This window comes from Macadamia integrifolia, chromosome 11 (assembly GCF_013358625.1).
Source record: "Macadamia integrifolia cultivar HAES 741 chromosome 11, SCU_Mint_v3, whole genome shotgun sequence".
In the NCBI taxonomy this organism is placed as follows: Eukaryota; Viridiplantae; Streptophyta; class Magnoliopsida; order Proteales; family Proteaceae; genus Macadamia; species Macadamia integrifolia.
The window spans coordinates 30897115-30918740 of record NC_056567.1 but is presented as its reverse complement, the minus strand read 5'-3'; the positions used below and the strand labels follow the sequence as shown (position 1 = coordinate 30918740).

Below are 21626 nucleotides of genomic sequence, written 5' to 3'. Positions count from 1 at the left end.
TCAACGATCACGATCAATCCCCATCAATATAAAGGTCAACACCATTGCCCCTCCTATGCCTATGGCGGTCCCCAGTATCTTTGCTTGACCTGCTAGGGTCCGAATCCTGAGCCTCTCTAGGCTTTGATTTGTCAACCCATCAACGATCACGATCAATCCCCATCAATATAAAGGGATACTCCAATTAGTAAATGAAATCAAGAGCTGGAAACATACCGGAAAATCACAGCCATGATGTATGTTGTGGCTGGAATAAGGTTTCCCATGGCTGTTGCAAATGTCACAGAAGTTAATTGTAAACATGCCACGTATAAGTTTTGAGACATCGTTCCCCTAACCAATAAAAAAAGGAAGAAAATTATTTATTAAGTAATGATACATATAATTGATGAGAGAGAGAGAGAGATCATATAAGATCCTTCAAAAATTCATCATGGAGTTGGTATCAAGTTCGTTACTCACCAATTGTGTTATCACCTTGGGTTAATTATCATTGAGATAGTTACACAATAAATTTTGATTTTCAACAAATATGAGAGAGAGAGAGAGATCATATAAGATCCTTCAAAAATTCATATAGTTCCACCAGGTAGCTAAGTTGCAAGTGATTTTCACTTCAAAAAGCAATTTGAATCCGACTTCTCTTATCTCCTTGGGGTCATTCATAATGGGGTGTTTAGTTCAATAAATCTTTGGGATGACATTCATCAGAATGATAATTCTTAAATTTTTGGAGCTGTTTGGTTCCACTAGATTGATCCTCATAAGTGAGCATCCTACTTTCCATGAATGACCATATTACAAAGGATGTGTTTCAAATCTGAGTTTACCTCAACACTTAAACTCAGATTTGATCAACCTTTTTACCACCTAATATAAAAGGAGAAAGCGGAAAGAAGTTCTCTACGAAAGCCAATATCTCAATCCGCGAGAAACATGTACTAGCCTCAAGGTAGGGGTGTCAATTCCTAAATCAAACCGGTAAAACCGGATGGACCAAACAGATAACAACACGGATCGAACCGAACCAAAACCTTATTGGTTCGGTTCGGTTTGGAGTATTGAAACCAAAACCAACCCGGTTACAAATCGATTTAAGAAACCGAAGACAAACCGAAACCAACTGCACCGAAACTGAAACCAAACCGGTAAGCAACGAAACACTCCAAAATTCATTAAAAAAAATCAAAATTTGCATAGTTTTGTATACATTTGTATGGAAAGTCGAATCCAAACTAGACCAAAAACCAAAACCAACCCGGTTACAAATCGATTTAAGAAACCGAAGACAAACCGAAACCAAACTGCACCGAAACCAAAACCAAACCGAAACCGGAATTTCCTTATTGGTTTGGTTTCAGTTTCAGATTTTTCACATCGAAACCGACTCAATCCGGACCGAAACCGAGCCTGACCGACCGATTGACACCCCTACCTCAAGGCAACCAAACGATTTTTCAGAAAGAAACATAATTCAGAAGAATTTCTATCAAAAGATTGACATTCATATCCGATATATACACCATTTGATTTACTGAACCAAACACCCCCGAATGTTTTCAACTACTTTCGGTGGAAGTTTAATGATTCTCAATGCTCCTCAATCATCTCAATGTGAGGCACTAGTTCATTGACTTAGTTCATTCGATTATGGGGTCATCCACATGATTAGTCAGAACGAATGTCTGGATATCCTTTGTTGGAAAGAAAAAAAATAAAAGTGTGTAGTGGGAATTCTCAATGCTCCTCAATCATCTCAATGTGAGGCACTACTTGGCAGATAAGTTCAGAACCAGTTTCAACAAGATTGAATGTCTTACCCAAATAAGCCGCAAAGGAATGCTTGGAAGATGACCATCCATGTCAACTTTGGTCTGGTATTTCTGTGTGCAAGAAAGGGTAGAAGAAGAGAGTACTCAATTCATTAAAAGGAAGTAAAAATAGCAGAAATTGGCAATGCATTATAATATTACATTGATGACATGTATGTTGTCTGGGACTATATGACTATATCAACAATTGGTCCGTAGCCCTACCTTTATGCAATTCCCAAGTCTTAAATCTTTGCTTTGCATTATAGCTTGTTGATTCAAAACTCAACTCGGTGACTAAGTGACTGAATCAACTCAACTCAGAGGCACCAGGTGAGTAAACATATGGTTGAGGACCTTGAGACCATGTGTAAAGTATACAATGAATACATGATTTCTTAAAATTCTGAAGTTTAAATATGAGCCCTAAAAATAATAATAATAATAAAATAAAATCAAATACATACCAAACCCTTCATGTAAACATATGGTTGAGGACCTTGAGACCATGTGTAAATATATATAAAAATCAAATACATAAGTCGAATAATTTATATTGAGAAGTATTTTTTGAGAGGGAATGTAGTTTTTATGTAGAAGTGGGGACCAATGGGAGTGCACAAGGAAATATTCACAGAGATGTCATTTTCTCCAATTAGAGAATCGTTGGAGAAAAGGAAACCAAAACTGTATGGAGAGAGCCCAGATTTCCCCCTAGAAATATTTTTTTTTCCAATATTTATATACCAAACAAATACAAATACCATTTTTAGTGGAATTATTGTAAGTTTCTATGATTTTCTCCAATTAGAGAATCGTTGGAGAAAAGGAAACCAAAACTCTATGGAGAGAGCCCAGATTTAATGATTCTCATCTAATGAGGTTGATGGATCATCCATTGACCATGGGTGGAGGGAAACTCAGTCTAATAATTATTGTATAAATCAACCAAGTTTTACTTTTAAAAACTCAGATGTTTTCTTGAACTATGGTTGCACAGTGACAAAGAAGCCCAGAAAAAAGATATTACTTTGATTTCAAACCAACCAAAATCAAATTGGAATTGACCTGAACCCTAAAAATATCTTAGATTGGCAGATCTGCTTCTAATTTCTTGAACTATGGTTGCACAGTGACAAAGATGCCCAGAAAAAAGATATTACTTTGATTCAAGAAGAAACATTAAAATAACACAGAAAAAAAATTCTCTTACCGCTCGATTAAGAAAGTGATGCTCAGATGTAACCCCCCCATCTCCCCTCCCCTATTGTATGCTTTTGATGGGCCACAGTGAATTGATATCCATTCATCGTGGCCTTAGGAAAACTCAATCCTTAAAATAACACATCCAATTATTTGATCGGATGGGACTGGTTCATCCACTTTCTGGGATATCACCTTCTTTTAAGTTAATAACATTACTATTTAAATAAATAAAAAAAAAAAGTTAATGTAACCGATATATCTTTAATTAGACTCCCCATATATAGTAGATGGAGAGTTTCTTACGCTCTTTAGTCTCAAAACATTTATTTCCATTAAATGGATACATCTCTTCCTCCTTCAAGCTCCCTGCACCCACGGTGAATGAGAATTCGGAAATCCAGGTCACTCGAGGAAGAGGGTAAGGGAGGGCACGAGGGTCTTGTCCCTTCAATCATCATCATCTAGTGAAGAAAAACTTTATCCTTAAAAATGAAAGAAAGGGGAATTTACCTACCTTTCGAGGAAGAAAGCAAATGGAGCCAAGAAAATGGTTGCGAAGATGCATCGGTAAGCAACCAAAATTTGAAGGTTCATGCCATCCTTGGAGGCCAACTTGAGCATTAAATTAAGCCCAGCACCAATGACCTGAACTAGCAACATCACCATCGTCGGTTTCAAGCCATGAAGAAAGTTGCAAAGACCAGCAGCCATGTGATTATTGTTTAGCAGAATGAAACACACCGTTAGCTACAAGACAGATTGGAAAACCATGAAATAAATAAGAGAAAGGAGGTTGAAGAAATGACCCTCTTACTTCTTAGGGTTATACCTATAACTCATACTAAGATGACTATGACAGATAACTACATGACTTCCCAAATAAAATTTGTTATTTTAGTTTTGATTCCCTTTCCTTTATTTCCATTACAATGTCATCCCTGATCTCTACCAAAATTCCAAATTCAAATCTCATTATGGCTTGAAAAAAAATTACACTTAATTACCTGTTAATTATCCAAGAACAAGAATTTGAAGATCAAACTAAGAATTTTATTGACAAAATTGTAAAGAATTAAGATTTTGATTTCGAGGGTCAGGGAACTCCATGAGAACGAGGTTGAGAAAGTGAGAAGAAAACAAATTGTAGGAGAGAGTACAGAGATATAATTTATATCCTCTTTTTCCGTAAGGCCCCTCCTATATAATCTCTCATATTCTCACAGGCCAACTACTCATAACAGAATTGCAACTTATCAGAATGGTGATTGACTCCAGGCTGTTGTTTTAGTTAGTTATAAAATCTCTTAGAAGAATTATTGTTTTCGCATCCATAATCGTTTAGGGGTAACAATCCAGAGATATTCGGATCCATATTCTGATAATTATTTTAATTAATCAATTTGAGTGCAGATAATTAATTATAATAAAAAAATTGTGAATTAATGATCTTGAGAGTTCTTAAGGTTTCGATAGGTTCTAGTGAATGAGAATGTAGCTAGTGGTTGAAGTACATAGATTGAGAGCAAATTGTATCTTCTAACGGAGGAAGGTCCAGGTTATACAAGTGATCTGGGATGTAAACCGATAGTCAAACCCAAAAAAAAAATGTTTCGAAAATTCAAGACCATAGGAGAATGTATATTAGTGGTTAAAGTATGATAAATATCCACGGACATACATGAGGATGTATACTAATGTATGAAAGCTATTCAATTTAATTAGGCTCTGAAATTTGACAATTGGGTGAGTCAAGTCGTTTATTTTCAAACAATCAGAATTGTCACATCATCATTCCACTTGGTGTAAGGAGGGTGACCATTATGATATAGTTTTCATCATGGGCTGCTCAGATGAGTGAATGTTATATTCAATTTTGTTGGAGCTTACATCTGCTATACACCCTTGAAGAGATACTACAGGCCCATCCTCTGTGATAAAATTCTTAGAAAATTAACTTCTGCCTTTTTAGAAAAGAAGCCAGAATTAGGAAGTAGGCAAATATAGGAAGGCCAATTTTGTTGGAGCTTACATATACATGATTAGAGAGGTTGCTAAGGAACTAAGTCCTTTAAGTGAATGTTGGCGTGATTCATGGAGAAGGAGATCAAGTCGTTGCACCAAATCTTCCCAATATTGAAGGGAATCCTCCCAATATAGTAGAGAATCATGCGCTTACTTGTGATAGCTGTATTTGGAGAGATATAAACTGTACACATTGCTGTCCTCCCGATTTATCCTTATCTCAACCATTGTACAAAGCTCTATTTAAGGATAAAGAGTCCTCCTCAAACAGGTTAAGTTGATAAGAGGAATTTCCCCATGGATTAGGCTTCCTTCTCTGGGAAGACCGAACCATGTATTTCTAAGTCTCTATGTGTGTGTGCTTGTGTCTACCTCTTGTGTGAGTGAATGTGAGATTGAACAGTGAATTTGATCACTTCTATATATTGACAGTTTGCCTGGCCATTAATTCTTTTAACTCCCATAAATACTGGTTTGTTTTTTCAAAGGGAATTGGTGGAAAGCAAATGTCATTAAGCTTGTATGGAATGGAGGAATATGAGAAACCGAAAATAGAAACTCAAATTGACTAATTTAACATTAAAAATTAATTCTTCACATGTGTGGACACATTGCAATTCTGTTGTGGGCCTCACTTCCTTCAACCCCCCCCCCCTTTTCTCCCTTGATCATTATCTTTACTGAAAAATACTAATTTATTTAAGATTTGTATCAATTAATTTTTTTTTCAGTTCAAAAAAAAAAAAAAAAAAAAAAAAAAAAAAGGGTTCATACTATTAGGGGCACGGTGTCTTGTATTCTATCACAATAAATTTTTTGTGGATGGATTATTGATCTCAAGGGGCCCAAGACTTGAAGGAATTAGCCTACCTTATGTGTTATCTTCGTTGTTGGGGGCATCAAGGAATTGGGGGTCCAAATGAGTGTTCGATTGCACTAGCCCCAAGGAAATATTTTTAAGGTTATATGGATATTTTGGTAAAATGAATAAATATAATGTTGCTAAGAATTTATAGCGAGTTCATCCCTTGTAATTTAAGAAAGGCGTGAAGATGAGCGGCTACAATCCTATTCTCCATTGATAGTAAAACAGATCTCATGCACCATATAAATATAGACAATTTGACTGATCCACTTAAATCATTATGTGCAATTGTGTGATTATTTTAAAACGATTTCCAATCAATTTTTTGCATAATTTTAGGTTTTTGTTTTCTATAAATCCAACCTTCAAATTTTTTTTATTTTTTTTCCCAAAAAATCCATGTCCTGCTCAAGAAGAGGGGTTCGTCTGCAATTCCAATCTCATACAATTCCGTGCAATGCCACTTTCAGACGGTGACACGTGTATTGATACCAATACAATGGTCTAGATCTAGTACAACTAATAAAATATTAAATCAGTGAAGAGGCATTTAAATCAGATCTGGACCATTGCATTGGTATCAATACACGTATCACTCCCTAAAGGTGATATTTTACGAAATTATACGAGATCGAAATTACAGATGATTTTTTTCCCAAGAAGAGAGCACCATGAGTCAAGACCACAATTTAGTCTGGCGCTTATCTGTCACTTGCACTGCCTTACCCATTAAAGTACTTGCATGGGACTGACCAAAGAAAAGTGCTTTGCATGAGAATGGTGAGTCATGAATCATGAATACAATTAGTAGCCTACTAGCCTATGCAGAGAAAAGATGGTAACGCAATGAACTGGCATTTTAAAGCAGGGGGAGAATAGGGTTGTTCTCCCTTGATCAAAAGTCAAATCACTTCCTTTTTTATAATTTTTTTTTGTGCTTTTATTTACTTAATTTATTTGCTACTATACCCTCTCCGTTGCCTTGTTAGCCATGTTTCAGTTTTTTTACCCCATACCTACTCCCTTCTTTTTGTGCTTTTATTTACATGTAGGTCTTAGAAGAGGAAATTGCTACTATACCCTCTCCGTTGCCTTGTTAGCCATGTTTCAGTTGCCGGTAACTGAAAGGAAAACAAATTATCATGGGATTGGAGAAGAGAAAGAAAGGGAGTAGTCCTTATGACTTAGAAGAGGAAATTGGAGGCGAAGGGGAGGCACTGGTGGAGTTTGGAAGAAGAGTATGGATTTAGTTTGTTTTCAAAGAATGGCATCTTGTGAAAATTTAGTCAACATAGAGGAGCAATGGGAGAAAAACTTAAAATATGTGGTACGTGCCAAGCAACTTTTTTTTGGGCAAAAAGTGATCGTGTTCAGATAAAAATGAATAACACATAGTTTTAAAGTTAAAGGCGCTCATAATCATGGAGTGAAATTGGATCATAATATCATACATGTCACCAACAAGGCCTTTTTAACTAAAGAGTCGGCTACCATGTTTATCTCCTAAGAAATTTTTTCAAACTTACTCTCACTAAAACAAGTGGTTAAATGTAGTATATATTCTGATAGGTTGATTTCAAACTAAGATATTAATAGATGAATTTGTTATAAAAGCATATTCCACCGAAAAATAATTTTCTTATGAAAGTACAATTTTGCACTCACTAACTTCAACGAGAATAAATCTTATCATTTAGCATGGATAATAAATAAATAATTTTTTCAACCTTTTCAAAAACTTTTGGTTTGTCATAAATAGTCTTCTAAGAGAAAAAAAAAAAAAAAAAGTTATAGTCCTTTTAAGTTGCAACCACATGACTTGGGTTAGTAGTAAGAGAGGACTTTAAATGGTGAAAAATTGAATTGAGGTCTCAGAAGTAATCGGCCTACACACTTATCCTAAATATTTTCCGGGCACTTCTCAAGAGTCAACTTTGTTTGTCCTTGTATGAAATAAATCCATCCATAATAAAGGATATAAATACTTCACATAAGCAAGTTAAGCAGCTTTGTCTCTTCTTGACATTATCATATATCTTAGCATAATTGAATTGAGGTCTCAGAAGTATTGATTAAAATCGGTAGTTAGATCGGTCTCCATCGATCCCAATGTGGATCCGTTCAATCAGAATCGGTTTGGAGTCAATCAAAATCAATATAAAACTATCCTAACCCTAGATTCTGTTCAGGAATCGGGTGAACTTGATCAATCAAAATTGAGATCTATCTAAGTTGATTCTGATCCAAATAGGCCACTCCAATATCAAGAATAATTGTGTAACTAACTCAACATCTTAAATAAGGTAGCTAAATTTTATTACCTAATTGAACTTTTTATTTTGTTTTTATTCAAATCAAATTTTACTCTTCACTTTACTTCTAATATATTGTTGAGTTAGTTATTTAATTATTATTCATAGTAATTGTGAAACTTTTTATTTTGTTTTTATTCAAATCAAATTTTACTCTTCACTTTACTTCTAACCAAACGGTACATCAAAAAAAAATCAGCGGTTTGATTCAACTTCTATTCCACTAGAGCTCATAAACTAGCGTCAAAGCCTTCTTAAAGCATTTATCTCAACCGTTCAACCCTTGAATGAATCAACCATGTATTGTAGGAGAGTTTGAAATAAAATCACGAATATTTGGTAGGGCTAAGTCACGCCACTAGTCATTCTCCTTAAAATTGCAGTCGCTATAAGGTACGATATAGGTCCTTGCGAATCGATGTTCACAATGAAATAGTCCTTAGACCTTGTAACAATTGTTGCACACACTTACTGGAGACCACTTTCAGAAACACGTAGTTTGTGCTCAATCAACAAAAAGAATGGAGCAACAGCAACTCTCAATACAGTATAGAAAGCAAAAGGAAAAGCCAGATAGAGAAAGCAAATGAGTAAGAGAGAGATAATATAACACTTAAAATCATCTTATAAAGTGTCTAGGGTATTCTCTATTTATAGAGGAGAGATGTCCCTTAGAAACGCCTATTCTAAGGAACCGAAAAGATGTGCCTCTCAAAAAGAGAAGACACAAAAAGCTAGTTGTTATTGACATGCAAAGCATTATGAACAGCGTGTAAAGAAAAGATCACCGACGCCGGTGATGTGTCAGACAACTCTCATTTGACATTGATAAAAATATTTAAAAAATATTTATTAATAAATTTTACTATTGTCTCCACGCTAGTCCATCGGATTATCATCATACACAAAGAATCTAAATCATTGTTAGACATAAAATCAGTTTCCAAAATCATTTAAAAAAATATATACTAATAGATAATAATATTTTTAAATAATTTTACAAACTATTTATAAAGTATGCCATCGGGCCTAGTAATTTCATCCAATCATAATCCGATGTCTTATCTTTGATATTCTCTCATTGCGAATAGTAGATTCCTTATTGAGCATCATCTCTTTCATATATAGGAAAATATGATACACGCACTGCACTGATACGCAGCTTAAATGGCATCAATAATTAGTACACCAAAGTTTATAATGTACCTTTCACGTCTAAGAACTAATCAAAAACTATAAAATAAAATCGTATTCTTAAACAATCGACAATAATCCATTCAAAAATCTCAAGTGGTCATTTTTTATGTACACTCACACTTGTGTTTGAAATCCCATTTCTAGTGATACATAGTGTGACAACCATATGAACAATGTCTAATTATATCCCTAATCACAAATGAACTAAAGTATAAGCCTTGGGAAAAACAATCCCCCAATAACATTAATAATGTAAATTAATCAAAATTAAAAATTGAATTCAGATTTGATGAACACATAAATCAAATAAATATATACATCATTTTATTTTAATTCATTCATCATGCTTACACTTCTTCACAAAGACAATTTGAAGATTACAGCACAATCCCATTAACCATGACTTCCACTAGTTATGTTGATGACAAGATTCCTTTGTCACCATCCATAATTTATTAATGACAAACTTCCACTAGTTATGTTGATGACAATATTCCTTTGTCACCATCCATAATTTATTAATGACAAACTTCCACACTCTTTTAAGACTGATATGAAAAGCACACATGATTTCGGAATTATGGACTTCCAAAATCCATAGAGTGGATTGACCAACTCCTACACTCCTTTCAGGAAAGGGCAACCAAGAGATGAATTTGGCGAGGTGTCATATCCAAATCCCTCTAAAATAGGACCTTTGAGAAGACCAGCTAGCAATTCTCCAGCATCATAGAAGAACTCCACCTTCTCAATTAGCATTGATTCATCAACCTACAGCCACATATATTACCCACCATACATGTGAAAAGGGTGGAACTTTAAGCTACGTTTGGATGTCAAGAAAAGAAAATAGTACAAAAATTATAATAACACAATAATTTTTTCATGTGTTATCTCTTTTTTTCAATTCAATTTTTTTTTTTCTTTTTTCTTTTCTTGACATGCAAACATAGCCTTAGTGAGGTAATTTTCAAAGGTGGAAATTTAGTTAAGGGGAAGGGATGATGTACCTCAACGATGCCTACTCCATACAATTCTACTTTCTCACCAGTAGGAGGATGGTTTTTGAAAGGACCTTCCATGTAACCCCAATGTCTGAACTTGTAGGCAATCACTGGAGGACCTGAATAAACCTGAAGGATTTCCAAGGCAAAACCACGAGGGAATGTTGTTTTGAATGTCTCCTGGTATGACTCAGGTGTCTCACTAGATGGGTCATAGGCACGTAAACGGTCTCCTAAGGAGGTTTGCCAGAATGCCCTATAGCCTCCAACCTTTCCAATCTCCTCAAGAGACATGGGTTTCCCTCCTTCATTTAGGCACCATTTTAAGTGTTTAAAAACCCATTAGTCATGAGCTTTATCAAAAAAATAATAATAATAAAAGTAGATACCATTTGGTTGGTCAATAGTTGATACATACCATTGATGGTGAGAGTAAACTTTTGAGTGTTCATTGTTTTGTTATCATCTGGGCAAATCTTATGGAAGAGCTCCATTTCAAATGTTTTAATGAGATTTTGCAGTCTTTCTTCAATGGATCCAGTGGGCCACTCCTACAAGAACAAGCCAAAGATTTCAGGGTGTGAGCAAAATAAGAATTAATAATTTATCTTCAATGAAGTATATATAGTAGTAACTAGAAAATAGTATATAACCAAAAAATGAATCCAGAGGAAGATTAAGATGGTGAAGATGTGGAAGTTATAAAAAAGGGTAGTCACCTTAAATCGGTCTTCTTCAAAGAGCTTGTTGACAACATCATAGGTAGGAGGAGCACCCAAACTCCATTTAGTATTCTTCTCTCCTTCCCCATTAATGTGGGATCTGTACTTATCTCCCTTCACCCCAAGTGCCTCGGTACCCATCTTTCAATTGAAATCTTAAGAGAGAGAGAGAGAGAGTGAAGAAAACCCACATATATATAGATTGATGGGTTGAATGAATGAATGACACCTGGAGAGAGAGAGAGAGAGAGAGAGAGAGATGGGCTAGGTAGTGACCTGTGAATGGCTAAGGGATAAGATTATATATATTAAGGTTTGGTATTGACTTATGAATGGCGAAGGGATATAAGAAAGATTCATTTAGTCCGGAATAACCTACAAGTTTTACGTAACGAGCAAGAAACAATAGAAGCATCCAAAACCTGGGTGTGTACTGCGTCACTAGTTTGTTGCCATTATACCTCTCAAAATTTTATTTATTTAGATAAAAAAAATTATTTTATAACTAAAATGATGAACTAAAAAATTGTAACCTTGTATTTTTTACACTTCCAATATATAACACATTTGCCTAATAAGGATAAATCTTATCTTTACATATATAGGATCGGTTGAGATTACTAGGATACACATCCTTAGGTCACCCCAGCTGTAGGATGACTCCTTGTTTTTTGAGCTCCATGGAGAGTAATCCTATCTACATATAAGTGTTGTTTTAAATTAATTTCAACCTTTTGAAAATTCTTTTTTTTTTACCTACATTAAATAACTTTTTAAAGTAAAACAAAAGATAATTGAAAGAAGAAATTCCAAGTTTTTCTAAAGTCCCGAGGTGAAGGAAAACTTTGTACTTAAAAAAATATTACAACTTCCAATATATATATATATATATATCACCACTTTAATGAAAACATGTTTATATAAAATTTTTGAACACTCTAAAAATAGTTTTTTAGCACAATGATTATACTTTACAATGAGTACAATGAACAACAGATGACTGAAAGTATCTAAACATACTTTCCAAGATCCTCTTGATCATCTATGCTTATTGTATCATTACATTAAGTGCAAAGGATGTTTTTATGAAAAAAAAAATAAGTTACACAACTCATTTATTATGTACCGATGACTTGGTAAGAGAGGACTTTGAATGTGTGACAAATAATTGAGTCACATCAGACATATGTCACATATCCCAATTATTGCACTTCTCAATAGTCAACTTTCTTTCTTTCAGGATGAAACAAATCCACCCAGAATAAAAGATATAAATACTTCACATGGGTAAGCAAATTTGTTTCTTCCATAATCCTATCATAGCATGATTGAATTGAGGTCTCATCAGGATTGTAAAGATCTAAATCAGTAGCTAGATCGGTCTCGATCGATTCTGATCTGGTTCGATTCAGAATTGGTTAAGATAGATTAAGAATCAACCAGAATTGGTCTGAAATCAACCAATTAATTAGATATAAACAGGCTGATCCAACCAACCCAATCCTAACTTTTAAAACCATGGGTCACATGGAGTAGCAGTAATTGCTTTTTTGGAAGGTAAGAGATCCTTAACCTTCAACTTTCAAATTAAGTTGACCTGAGCCGCGAGGTAGGTGAACACATACCCCATGACAGCACTGGTCCTCTCCATTTGATCAGTAAGATCAGGCCTGTGATTATGCAATCTTTTTGGTTTTTGTATAGTGATTCTAGTATGTCAAGTTTCTCATAGCAGGATGAGTTGATCATTGTATATCTAGGAAATGGTCTCGAATAGTCGTATTATTTCCCTTTCACATGTAATCATTTTTCTTTCCATGTATATCCATATATTATTTTCCTTTAGTACCATGCACCCTCATTGTAGTTCTATGACTTAGATGTAAGGATGTGAATTTGTAATCGAAACCGTTTATCAAAACCGAATCGATTCGTTTACACCAAAATCGCAAAGCCGTTTAGTAAATGATGCGGTTATGATTTCAAGTTTCAAGCCGATTAGCTAAACGGGTTGGGTTGCTTTTAACTGCGAAACCCGTTGGCTTCAAACCAAATTAAAACCGTTTAAACCGATCCAATTAATCCTTATAACAATTAAATAAAGCAGGGGCAGAATCGGTATATTACTTCCAAAAATATAACCCTAAGTAAATGCGATTGGAATGAAATGGATTTGAGACGTCTCGTGTTCCTTACTTCCCTTTTCATGGTTTGAACCCCTAATTTTTTCAATCAATACAATTAATCTGTAAGTTACCAAATTACCAAAGAGTCTTCATTCAATTCTTCCCATCTTCTTTCTTCTTCTTCCCAGACTCTAATCTAAGGATATGATGATTCATTCATCTCTTTCATTTGCACGGCCTTGAGAATTAGGAACTTAGGTTTATGGGTTTATAAGGGAATGCTCGAGAAGATGAAAAGGATCCTGAGTTATAAATCGAATGACATTGGAGAATGGCCATTCAAAGAAATAACACTTGATTATCAAATTAAAACATATCATCATCAATATAGAATCTCTTATTTGTGGTTGCCAATTATTTTTGGATAAACTTATGATCTGCAGTTTAGATATGGTTGCAAGTTATAATAAACCGATTGTGAACCATTTTACAAACCGTATAGAATAAATTGAAACCAAAACCATTTAAAATTGTGAAACCGACCGTTTAGAAACCGTGAAAATCGAAACCGTTTACTAAACGGTCACGGTTTCAGAAAGTGGAACCGTTTAGTAAATGGTGCGATTATGATTTTAATCACATAAATGTAAACCAAACCAATCCGCACCATTTAAACTGAAACCGACACCATTTAAACTGAAACCGAACCGATTAACACCCTCACTTAGATGCCATGTCAATGGGAATTAACCGACTACCCAGGTCCCTAAAACACTCCCCCAAGAGAGAGGTGCCAACCACCAAGACGAGCCCTAGATCTTCAATGCGGACAATTCCGATTGTGCTAAAATTCAACCTAAGTAGAAAATAACGCTTGGCCAACATGAAGCCTGGTTGAAGGAATTCTTTGTCTCAAAACTCACTCAACTGCTAGAATCCAACACTGAGTCAAATCATTTCTGCTCTTTTTCATTTTTTGGGAGTACTTCTGGTAATGAGAATCCCCGTCCTCCAAAACCCAAATGGTATTAGTAGGGGTGTCAATTCCTAAACCGAACCGGTAAAACCGGCCAGACCGAACCGATAACAACACGGACCGAACCAAACCGAACCAAAGCCTTATTGGTTCGGTTCGATTTTGAGTATTGCAACCCCAAAACCAAACCGAACCGCACCAAAAACCAGATGAACCCGAAACCAAACCAAAACCGGCTCAAAACCCAGACCGAAACCGAAACCAAACCGGTAAGAAACCGAAACACTCCAAAATTCATTAAAAAAAATCAAAATTTGCATATTTTTATATACATTTGTAAGGAAAGTCGAATCCAAACTAGACCAAAAACCAAAACCAACCCGGTTACAAATCGATTTAAGAAACCAAAGTTCAGCAGTTCAACATTTGGTTGTTTCCTAATGGCTCCATACCAGTTTAAAAAACCGATCCAAACCGAAATGAACCTGATAAATCCAAACCGGTACCAACCCGAACCCAAACCGCACTGAAGCCAACACCGGACCGAAACCGATAAATCCTTAATGGGTCGGTTTCGGTCAATTCTAAAGTCACACCGAAACCGATGGAATTGGAGCGAAACCGCACCAACCCGGACCGTTGACACCCCTAGGTATTAGTATGAGCCTTGACCTTATAGACTCCATTTGTTAGAGATTACATAGACGAAAACTAACTGGAATCAAATTTTCTGTTCCATTTTGGTTGTTGGTGATTAGTAGGTTAACTATTGAATTTGAATACACAGATTTGATAATGTCCCAAGTCCCAATCCTCCCAAAGGGGAAGATTTCAGGTATTCAACCATCACTGGAGCCTACTTGTCCACAAAAATAAATGCCCCGACTCCCACAACAATTAAAGTAGATTCTGGAAAGTGTGGAAAGACGCTCACATAGCCACTAAGTTCATGTTCCGATTTTTCTGAAAATGATTAATTACATAAACTGAAAAGGCAAAAAACCTGTGTTTATTATGGCATGTTAAAAACGGCTTAGAATCTGAACATTACGGTCAAAATTCTGATCAAGCATTTCAAGAACAAGGGGAAAAAAAAGCTAAAAAAAATACAAATTTTAAACGTTTAGATTTAAAAAATACATGATCAAACATATGGTAAAATGGTAATATCCAATGGCAATTACCAAACCGGAAGCTTCAATAGGCATTGGAGGCAAACCATACTTCTCAACAAATTTACTCTAGTATAGCTCCTCACACCAAAGGGCCATCACAGAATAAAATAAGTCCATAGCAATGGCAGTACACGCTACCAGAACACTATTTCAGAACTACTCTAATACAAATTGAAAAGACTATTCCTAGCATCAGGGGTGGCATGTCTCTATTCAGGTTCCAGATTGGAAACTTTACTCTCTAGCGCGTAAGCATTCAAATTTTCCATCAAAGTTTCAATCTGCCCTACCAGTTCTCCCAGAAACAAACTGCAAAATATACATTGGGTTAACAAGACTATATGGTGGAGGGTACGTAGCATGAAACCTAGTTCAGGCTAAACACCTCCCTTACAAAATCCCAAGCAAACCCAAATCAAAAGTCAACCTTCTCAGATGATGGTAAAACTTAACAATCATTCACAAATAAATAGAGTAGCTGATTTGGAATACAGCAGAGTTCCAAGGGTCAGATTAAGAGTAATTAAAGAATGATTAAATCTAAAACTTCAAATTCAGGAAATTGGAGATTTCTAATTACTTAGAATCAAAGAATCAGATCAGCCTAAGATTCAAGTCAAATATCACTCTTGGAAGGCTCAATCAATTCCCAAACTATGATTAAGAATAATGGTCAGAATTGAAGTAACCTAAAGAATTTCAGGTCTGAATTAGACAATAGGACAGAAACAGGAGAAGCTTAATTAAATCAGAACAGCAATTAACCCTGGTCAAAGGACCATCTTAGGTGGTTCTTGAGTGGCCCCCAGAACAAGAAACCTAGTTTTCAGTTAAAAGGCTTACAAAACAGAGCATCCGAAAGGATTAATGGGGAAGATTTTGCTGGATATTCAATCCTCAATATTATGGCACTAAGACAGCAACTTAAAAAGATGAAACAAAACTTAAGGAAGAAAAAAAACAGAGAATAAGAAGGATGGATTAATGACTTCCCACCAAGAACAACAACAACAATCTCAGCCTTAATCCCAACTTAATGGGGCTGGCAATTCCCACCAAGAACAAGTATCAGAATCTCACTGCTCTAAGGATCGCACAGCACTCCATTACAGAGAATAAAATCTTCTACTAATTAAATCATCTGTGAGTCAATAGCTCTTACAAGCTTTATATAGACGACAGAATCCTAATCTAAATTGGAAAAGCAAATCCTATTGCTACTAACAGCATAGTTTAAAAAGGAAACATTAAACCAAAGGAATCTACATACACAATGTGAAGAAATTCCAACCCTATCAAACTTAAAATTAAAAAGAACTAAGCCTCATCCTGTATGCCTACTTTCCACATATATTTTAGGTCCACTATAATGGCCCATTACAGTGAGAACACATGGGATCAAAGGCCCGACACATACATAACCCAACCCAAAGCTAATATCCCAATAAAATAAGCCCTTTAGGTGATTTGTCTCCATCACTTGTACTTGTGAGATTATTTTCATACAAATAAATGGTCATATCTCTCCTCATAAAAAACACCTCTTGGCTCTGATACTAGATGAGACCCAAGATATGCAAAAGATACAAAACTATTTTTTAAATTGAAATTTTTTATACAAGCAGAATATATGCAAAACTAACTATTAGACTCTTATGGCTGGCAGAACCCCTTATCTGGTTATGACGTCTACTTTTTTATGTGCAATGGACCACAAAGAATAGGCAGGGATGGCCTAAAAAATAAAAAAGAAAGGTGTTTTCCAAGTAACTGAAAATATTTAGAGTTTTTAAAGTTTTACATCTGCTGTCCCATAAGCTTTCAAGGAAGATACCAAATGTTCTTAAGAACTTGACTCACTATTTCCTGAGCATAAACAGGAGTGATCATAGTCTCAAAAGATGAGCAGAACCAACTCCTAGAAGGAACTCAAGATTTTAGTGCACAAATCTGCCACGTGATCTTTTCTTACAAGTTCTTTAGTACACTCTTCCCTCCAGAATGCTCAGTATGATGCCAGTTATTTAATACTCTTCCCTCCAGAATGCTCAGTACGACAACATCCTAAATGTACATGCAACACCGCATTGTCAGAGAATACGCTAACAGAAAGAACCTGTTGGTCTTTCTTCACTATTTTATAGTTAGATGGAACACCTACGATGGAGTAGAAACTGAATGGATAGGTAAAACAGAAGCTTGAAACTTCACATTCTGTAAAACGAATCCCTTGATCATTTTATAGATGTCTACAAGAATTTGACACAAATGGAGAGTTGGTCAAAACCTTTGCTATCATGATGACGATTTTCCATGTTTATCTAAAAATCATCCTCCTAAAAAATTAAGAATACAAATTCAGTCCATGATTTGTAGAAACAGATTGGATCTGGCAAGCGTGCAAGAGTCTTGCAAATTTTTAATTCCTATCAACCTTTTGAGTCCACAACCCCACAATATAGAGAATTACCTCTGTTCCCACCTTTCCATTTCCACATTATATAATGCAGTTCGTAAGTATCAACTCAGGAAAATATTTATTACAATAGCTTGTCCTCCAACGATGAAGAGCGCAAGTAAATATATAATACAACGACTTGGTAGCCAAGGATAAGAAGAAAAGAAAGTTCACAACTTGGAATAGAAACCTAGAAGGAAACATATATAAACTACCCTAATGAAACACAACCAAATCCCAAGGAGGAGATCTTACAAAGATCAATCAATACAACCCCTCAAGTTGGAGGGCCGAGAGATCGGTTTTTCAACTTGTCCCTTAAGAATTGAAACCGTGAAGATGGAAGCCCTTTCATCATGATGTCAGTGAGTTGGTCCTTCACATAGATGAACTACACAGATAACTTGCGTTTGGCAATCTTGTCACGAACAAAGTGAAAATCAATTTCAACATGCCTGGTACGAGCATGGAAAACTGGTTTAGTAGAGAGACATGTAGCACCAATGTTTTCACGCCATAAGACGAGAGGTTGATGGAGAGCGACACTGAAGCCATGTGTTTTCGGCCTCAGTGGAGGGTCTTGCAACTATTTTCTACTTCCATTAAGTCCAAGAGAAATTAATCCTAAGAAAAATTGCATAGCCTCATGTGGATTTACAATCATCAGAATTACTACCTAGTCAGCATCAGGCTTGAAGACTAAAGTGTGGGGAGCATAGTTGTCACGGCGCCAAGAGGAACCAAGGCGGTGGAGGGTTGTCTAAACGCTTAGGCGAGAAGGCGCACGCCTTGAGGCGAACAAGGCGACCAATTGTTATTTTTTATTTTTCCTATTTTCTAACATTATTTAGTATGTTATATATACCTTGTATCATAAAAAAATCAAGATTAAGCAACATCAAGTCATTAAAAATCAACATGTAGCCATATTAAATCATAAAAAATTAACATTAAGTCATATTAAGTTATAAAAAATCAAAATTTAGAGAAATGCTCTGGTTCTATAACAAGTTTGACTGGTCAAATGATATTATTTTTACATGAGACTTTTTGTATCAGTTATAATATAAAACCAGCTTTCCAACAAGTCTAAGATTACTTAAATCTAAGTTGTAATGACAAAGTTATGCTCCGGTCAAACTTATTTTTAAGTGCACGAATGCTGTTAAAATCGGCTGAATGAAAATAATTTTATGGATATCAAAACAAAAAATTATTTTACCGGACTTTTGGTTTTTAGCAATGTTTTAACATGATAGAATTTATAAAATTTTCATAATTGAGAAAAACTCCAGCATTTAAAAATTGAAAATCGCCCCTATAACCAAAATCCAGTTTTTCTTCTTGGACTGGGGGGTTGACTTTTTATCCTTTTGGAATTTGATTTTTAAACTATTTTTATTGGATTCAAATAGGGGGTATTTGCTTATTTATGAATAATATCTTAAGTAAATGAAATAACAAATATAAAAAGCATAACAAATATAAAAAGAAATAACAAATATAAAAAGCATAACAAATATAAAAAGAAATAACAAATATAAAAAGCATTTACTTAAATGATATTTGGCATAAATAAGTGCCAAAACACAAGACGGTATGCAGTGTAATAAGGCGAATGTCACCTAGGCCCCAGGCAAACCGCCTGGACGCCTAGGCGTTGTCAAGGCGTCGCCTAGCGCCTTGGCAATGCCTTGACAACTATGGAAGTAACAGTAGCAGCAGTAGAGGGTCCAACACGATTAAAGTAATATAGTCCATCCTGCTTAAGCCTGCCACCAATCATTCACCTTCTCTGCAGATTTGGAAATACACGATAAGAGGGATAAAATGTGACAGAACAATTAAGAGATTTAGTAAGTTGACCAACTGATAAAAGACTTAAAGGTATTTGTGGAACATGAAGTACAAAAGACGGAGTTATGGATGGAAATCGTACCATGACCACTCACATGGGTAGAAGTCCCATTTGCAAGAATTACAAAATGAAGAAAACAATTTTGACTTACCAGTCATATGAGTAGAAGGACCAGAGTCAATTATCCAAGGATTGGAAGTGTTGGTGTTATTACCAGTCATATGAGTAGTAAGAAATGTTGATGTACCAGAGTGAGCTAAAGTGGCTATGGATGAGGAAGTAGCAGTGGAGGACTCAAGATTTTGGAGACTTTGAAGTTTTTGATTGTAGTCATCTTGAGACATAGAACCTAATGAAGTAACTGAGGAAACTCCAAATGAAGAGGTAAGGGTGGGGTCGCTAGTATTACCATCTGACACAACACTATTAGCAAACTGTTGAGGCCATTTTGGTTTAACATGTTTGGCCCAACATGTCTCAGCTGTATGATTAGGCTTGCCATAAAAAGAATAGTGTCTACAAGATCAATCATTTTGTTGTCCACCTGTACCACAACCACGACCTCCCTATGAGCCATGACCTCTCCCAGGAAAGGTAGAACAACGACCAACAACAAATGCAGAACCTTCCTTAGGAGAGGGTGAGATGTCAGCTCTGGAAGGAGAAACAATATGCTAAAGATGAGTGAAGATCTCATTTAGGGAAGGCACCTTCTCCTTAACAGGTACCTGGCTCTTAACATACTACCCCCTATAAATTTAGAAACTTGAAGTTCAGCCGGTTAAACCTTCAATTGTTCCAGATCAATAGTGAGAGGTTGATGAATATTGTGGTCCTCCTACATTCCCTTAAAAGCACTGAAGTGCTCTTTCAAGGATTTGTCTCCTGCTTGAAGTTAAAAAATTTATCATATTGATCATAAATCCAAGACATATTCTTCTCTTGGGAGAAGCTTTCCTTCAAGTTATTCGAAACACCTTTAGTAGTGGTGTGGAACATGGCATTTGCTGCAATAGCTGGATCCAAATTGTTCCATAACCATATGAGAAGAGTGTCATTCTCACGAATCCACTCTTCATGTCATTCTCACGAATCCACTCTTCATAAGCTTTGGCATCAGAGGATTCTTTGGAATCAGAGGAAGGTGGTTCAGATGTGAGATACTGCATCTTCCCTTTAGCATTAATAACTTCCTAGACCCATAATAGATAATTGGAAACCCCATTGAGTTTGATAGTGGTGATCTGGACGTTAACATTGTCTGGTGAAGATTTGGGATTAGCCATCTTGAACAACACACTGAGGAATCGACATTGATCTGAGGACTCAAAAACCAGCAGCACAAAGAGTCAAATCTGAACCTTAAAAACCCAGAAATTGGTTAATTTTTAAGAACAGACAATCCTGGTGTCAGATGGACACCAAATCAAGGCTGAATGGCCTACCACAGGAGGACAACAATGCGTTAGAACCTCACAGGGATCTGATGGTCAGATCTAAGTTAATTTCAAAATCGGTTCTGCCAAGGATTTTTCAAACTGAAGAAAGGAGATTTAATACCACAGATTCATCAGTTGTTGGATCTTCCTAATATTGGGGTTCGAAGAATCCTATGATGAGGGTCAATAATGGCCTGAAGTATTACTAAAATCTGATGGCCATATTAAAAGTGGTTTCAGGAATATTCTACCAGAAATCACCTCGAAACAAAGTACCACCAAAGCGAAAATTTTCAGGAATCTTTGTTAATTATTCGCAGCATACAAACCAAATTTAGAAATTGGAAGAATAAATAATTAACTCTTCAATCAATAAGGTAACATCAGCATCTCAGATCAGATTTAGAAACCACAGAGTAGAGGATGTCATTCGCAGTTGATATAAATCACAAACC

At 35.6% G+C, this 21626-nt stretch overlaps 2 protein-coding genes across 2 annotated transcripts; both read right to left on the bottom strand.

The window, feature by feature from the left end:
* LOC122093084 (WAT1-related protein At1g09380-like) lies at positions 1–4173 on the bottom strand. The gene is made up of 5 exons (XM_042663336.1): positions 4022–4173; positions 3532–3764; positions 1821–1883; positions 217–333; positions 1–121 (listed from the first exon to the last, which is right to left on the bottom strand). Exons 2-5 carry the CDS (start codon positions 3726–3728, stop codon positions 1–3), a joined length of 498 nt encoding a protein of 165 aa, XP_042519270.1. The 5' UTR covers positions 3729–3764; positions 4022–4173.
* Positions 4174–9715: 5542 nt separating this feature from the next.
* On the bottom strand, positions 9716–11315 carry LOC122094241 (pathogen-related protein-like). Its single transcript, XM_042664981.1, has 4 exons — positions 11137–11315; positions 10836–10968; positions 10424–10722; positions 9716–10184 (listed from the first exon to the last, which is right to left on the bottom strand). The coding sequence occupies exons 1-4, from the start codon at positions 11278–11280 to the stop codon at positions 10032–10034; spliced, it is 729 nt and encodes a 242-aa protein (XP_042520915.1). The 5' UTR covers positions 11281–11315; the 3' UTR covers positions 9716–10031.
* Between the last annotated feature and the right edge of the window lie 10311 nt (positions 11316–21626).

Excerpts from the sequence above, each read along its gene's own strand:
- LOC122094241 (XM_042664981.1), bottom strand. The coding sequence starts at position 11,280 with ATGGGTACCGAGGCACTTGGGGTGAAGGGAGATAAGTACAGATCCCAC. Across the intron at positions 10,969-11,136 it reads TTGAAGAAGACCGATTTAAG|GAGTGGCCCACTGGATCCAT; the intron begins GTGACTACCCTT and ends TTGTTCTTGTAG. Across the intron at positions 10,185-10,423 it reads ATGGAGTAGGCATCGTTGAG|GTTGATGAATCAATGCTAAT; the intron begins GTACATCATCCC and ends ATGTGGCTGTAG.
- LOC122093084 (XM_042663336.1), bottom strand. The coding sequence starts at position 3,728 with ATGGCTGCTGGTCTTTGCAACTTTCTTCATGGCTTGAAACCGACGATG. Across the intron at positions 1,884-3,531 it reads TTTGCTTTCTTCCTCGAAAG|AAATACCAGACCAAAGTTGA; the intron begins GTAGGTAAATTC and ends TCTTGCACACAG. Across the intron at positions 122-216 it reads ATCATGGCTGTGATTTTCCG|CCTAGAGAGGCTCAGGATTC; the intron begins GTATGTTTCCAG and ends GACAAATCAAAG.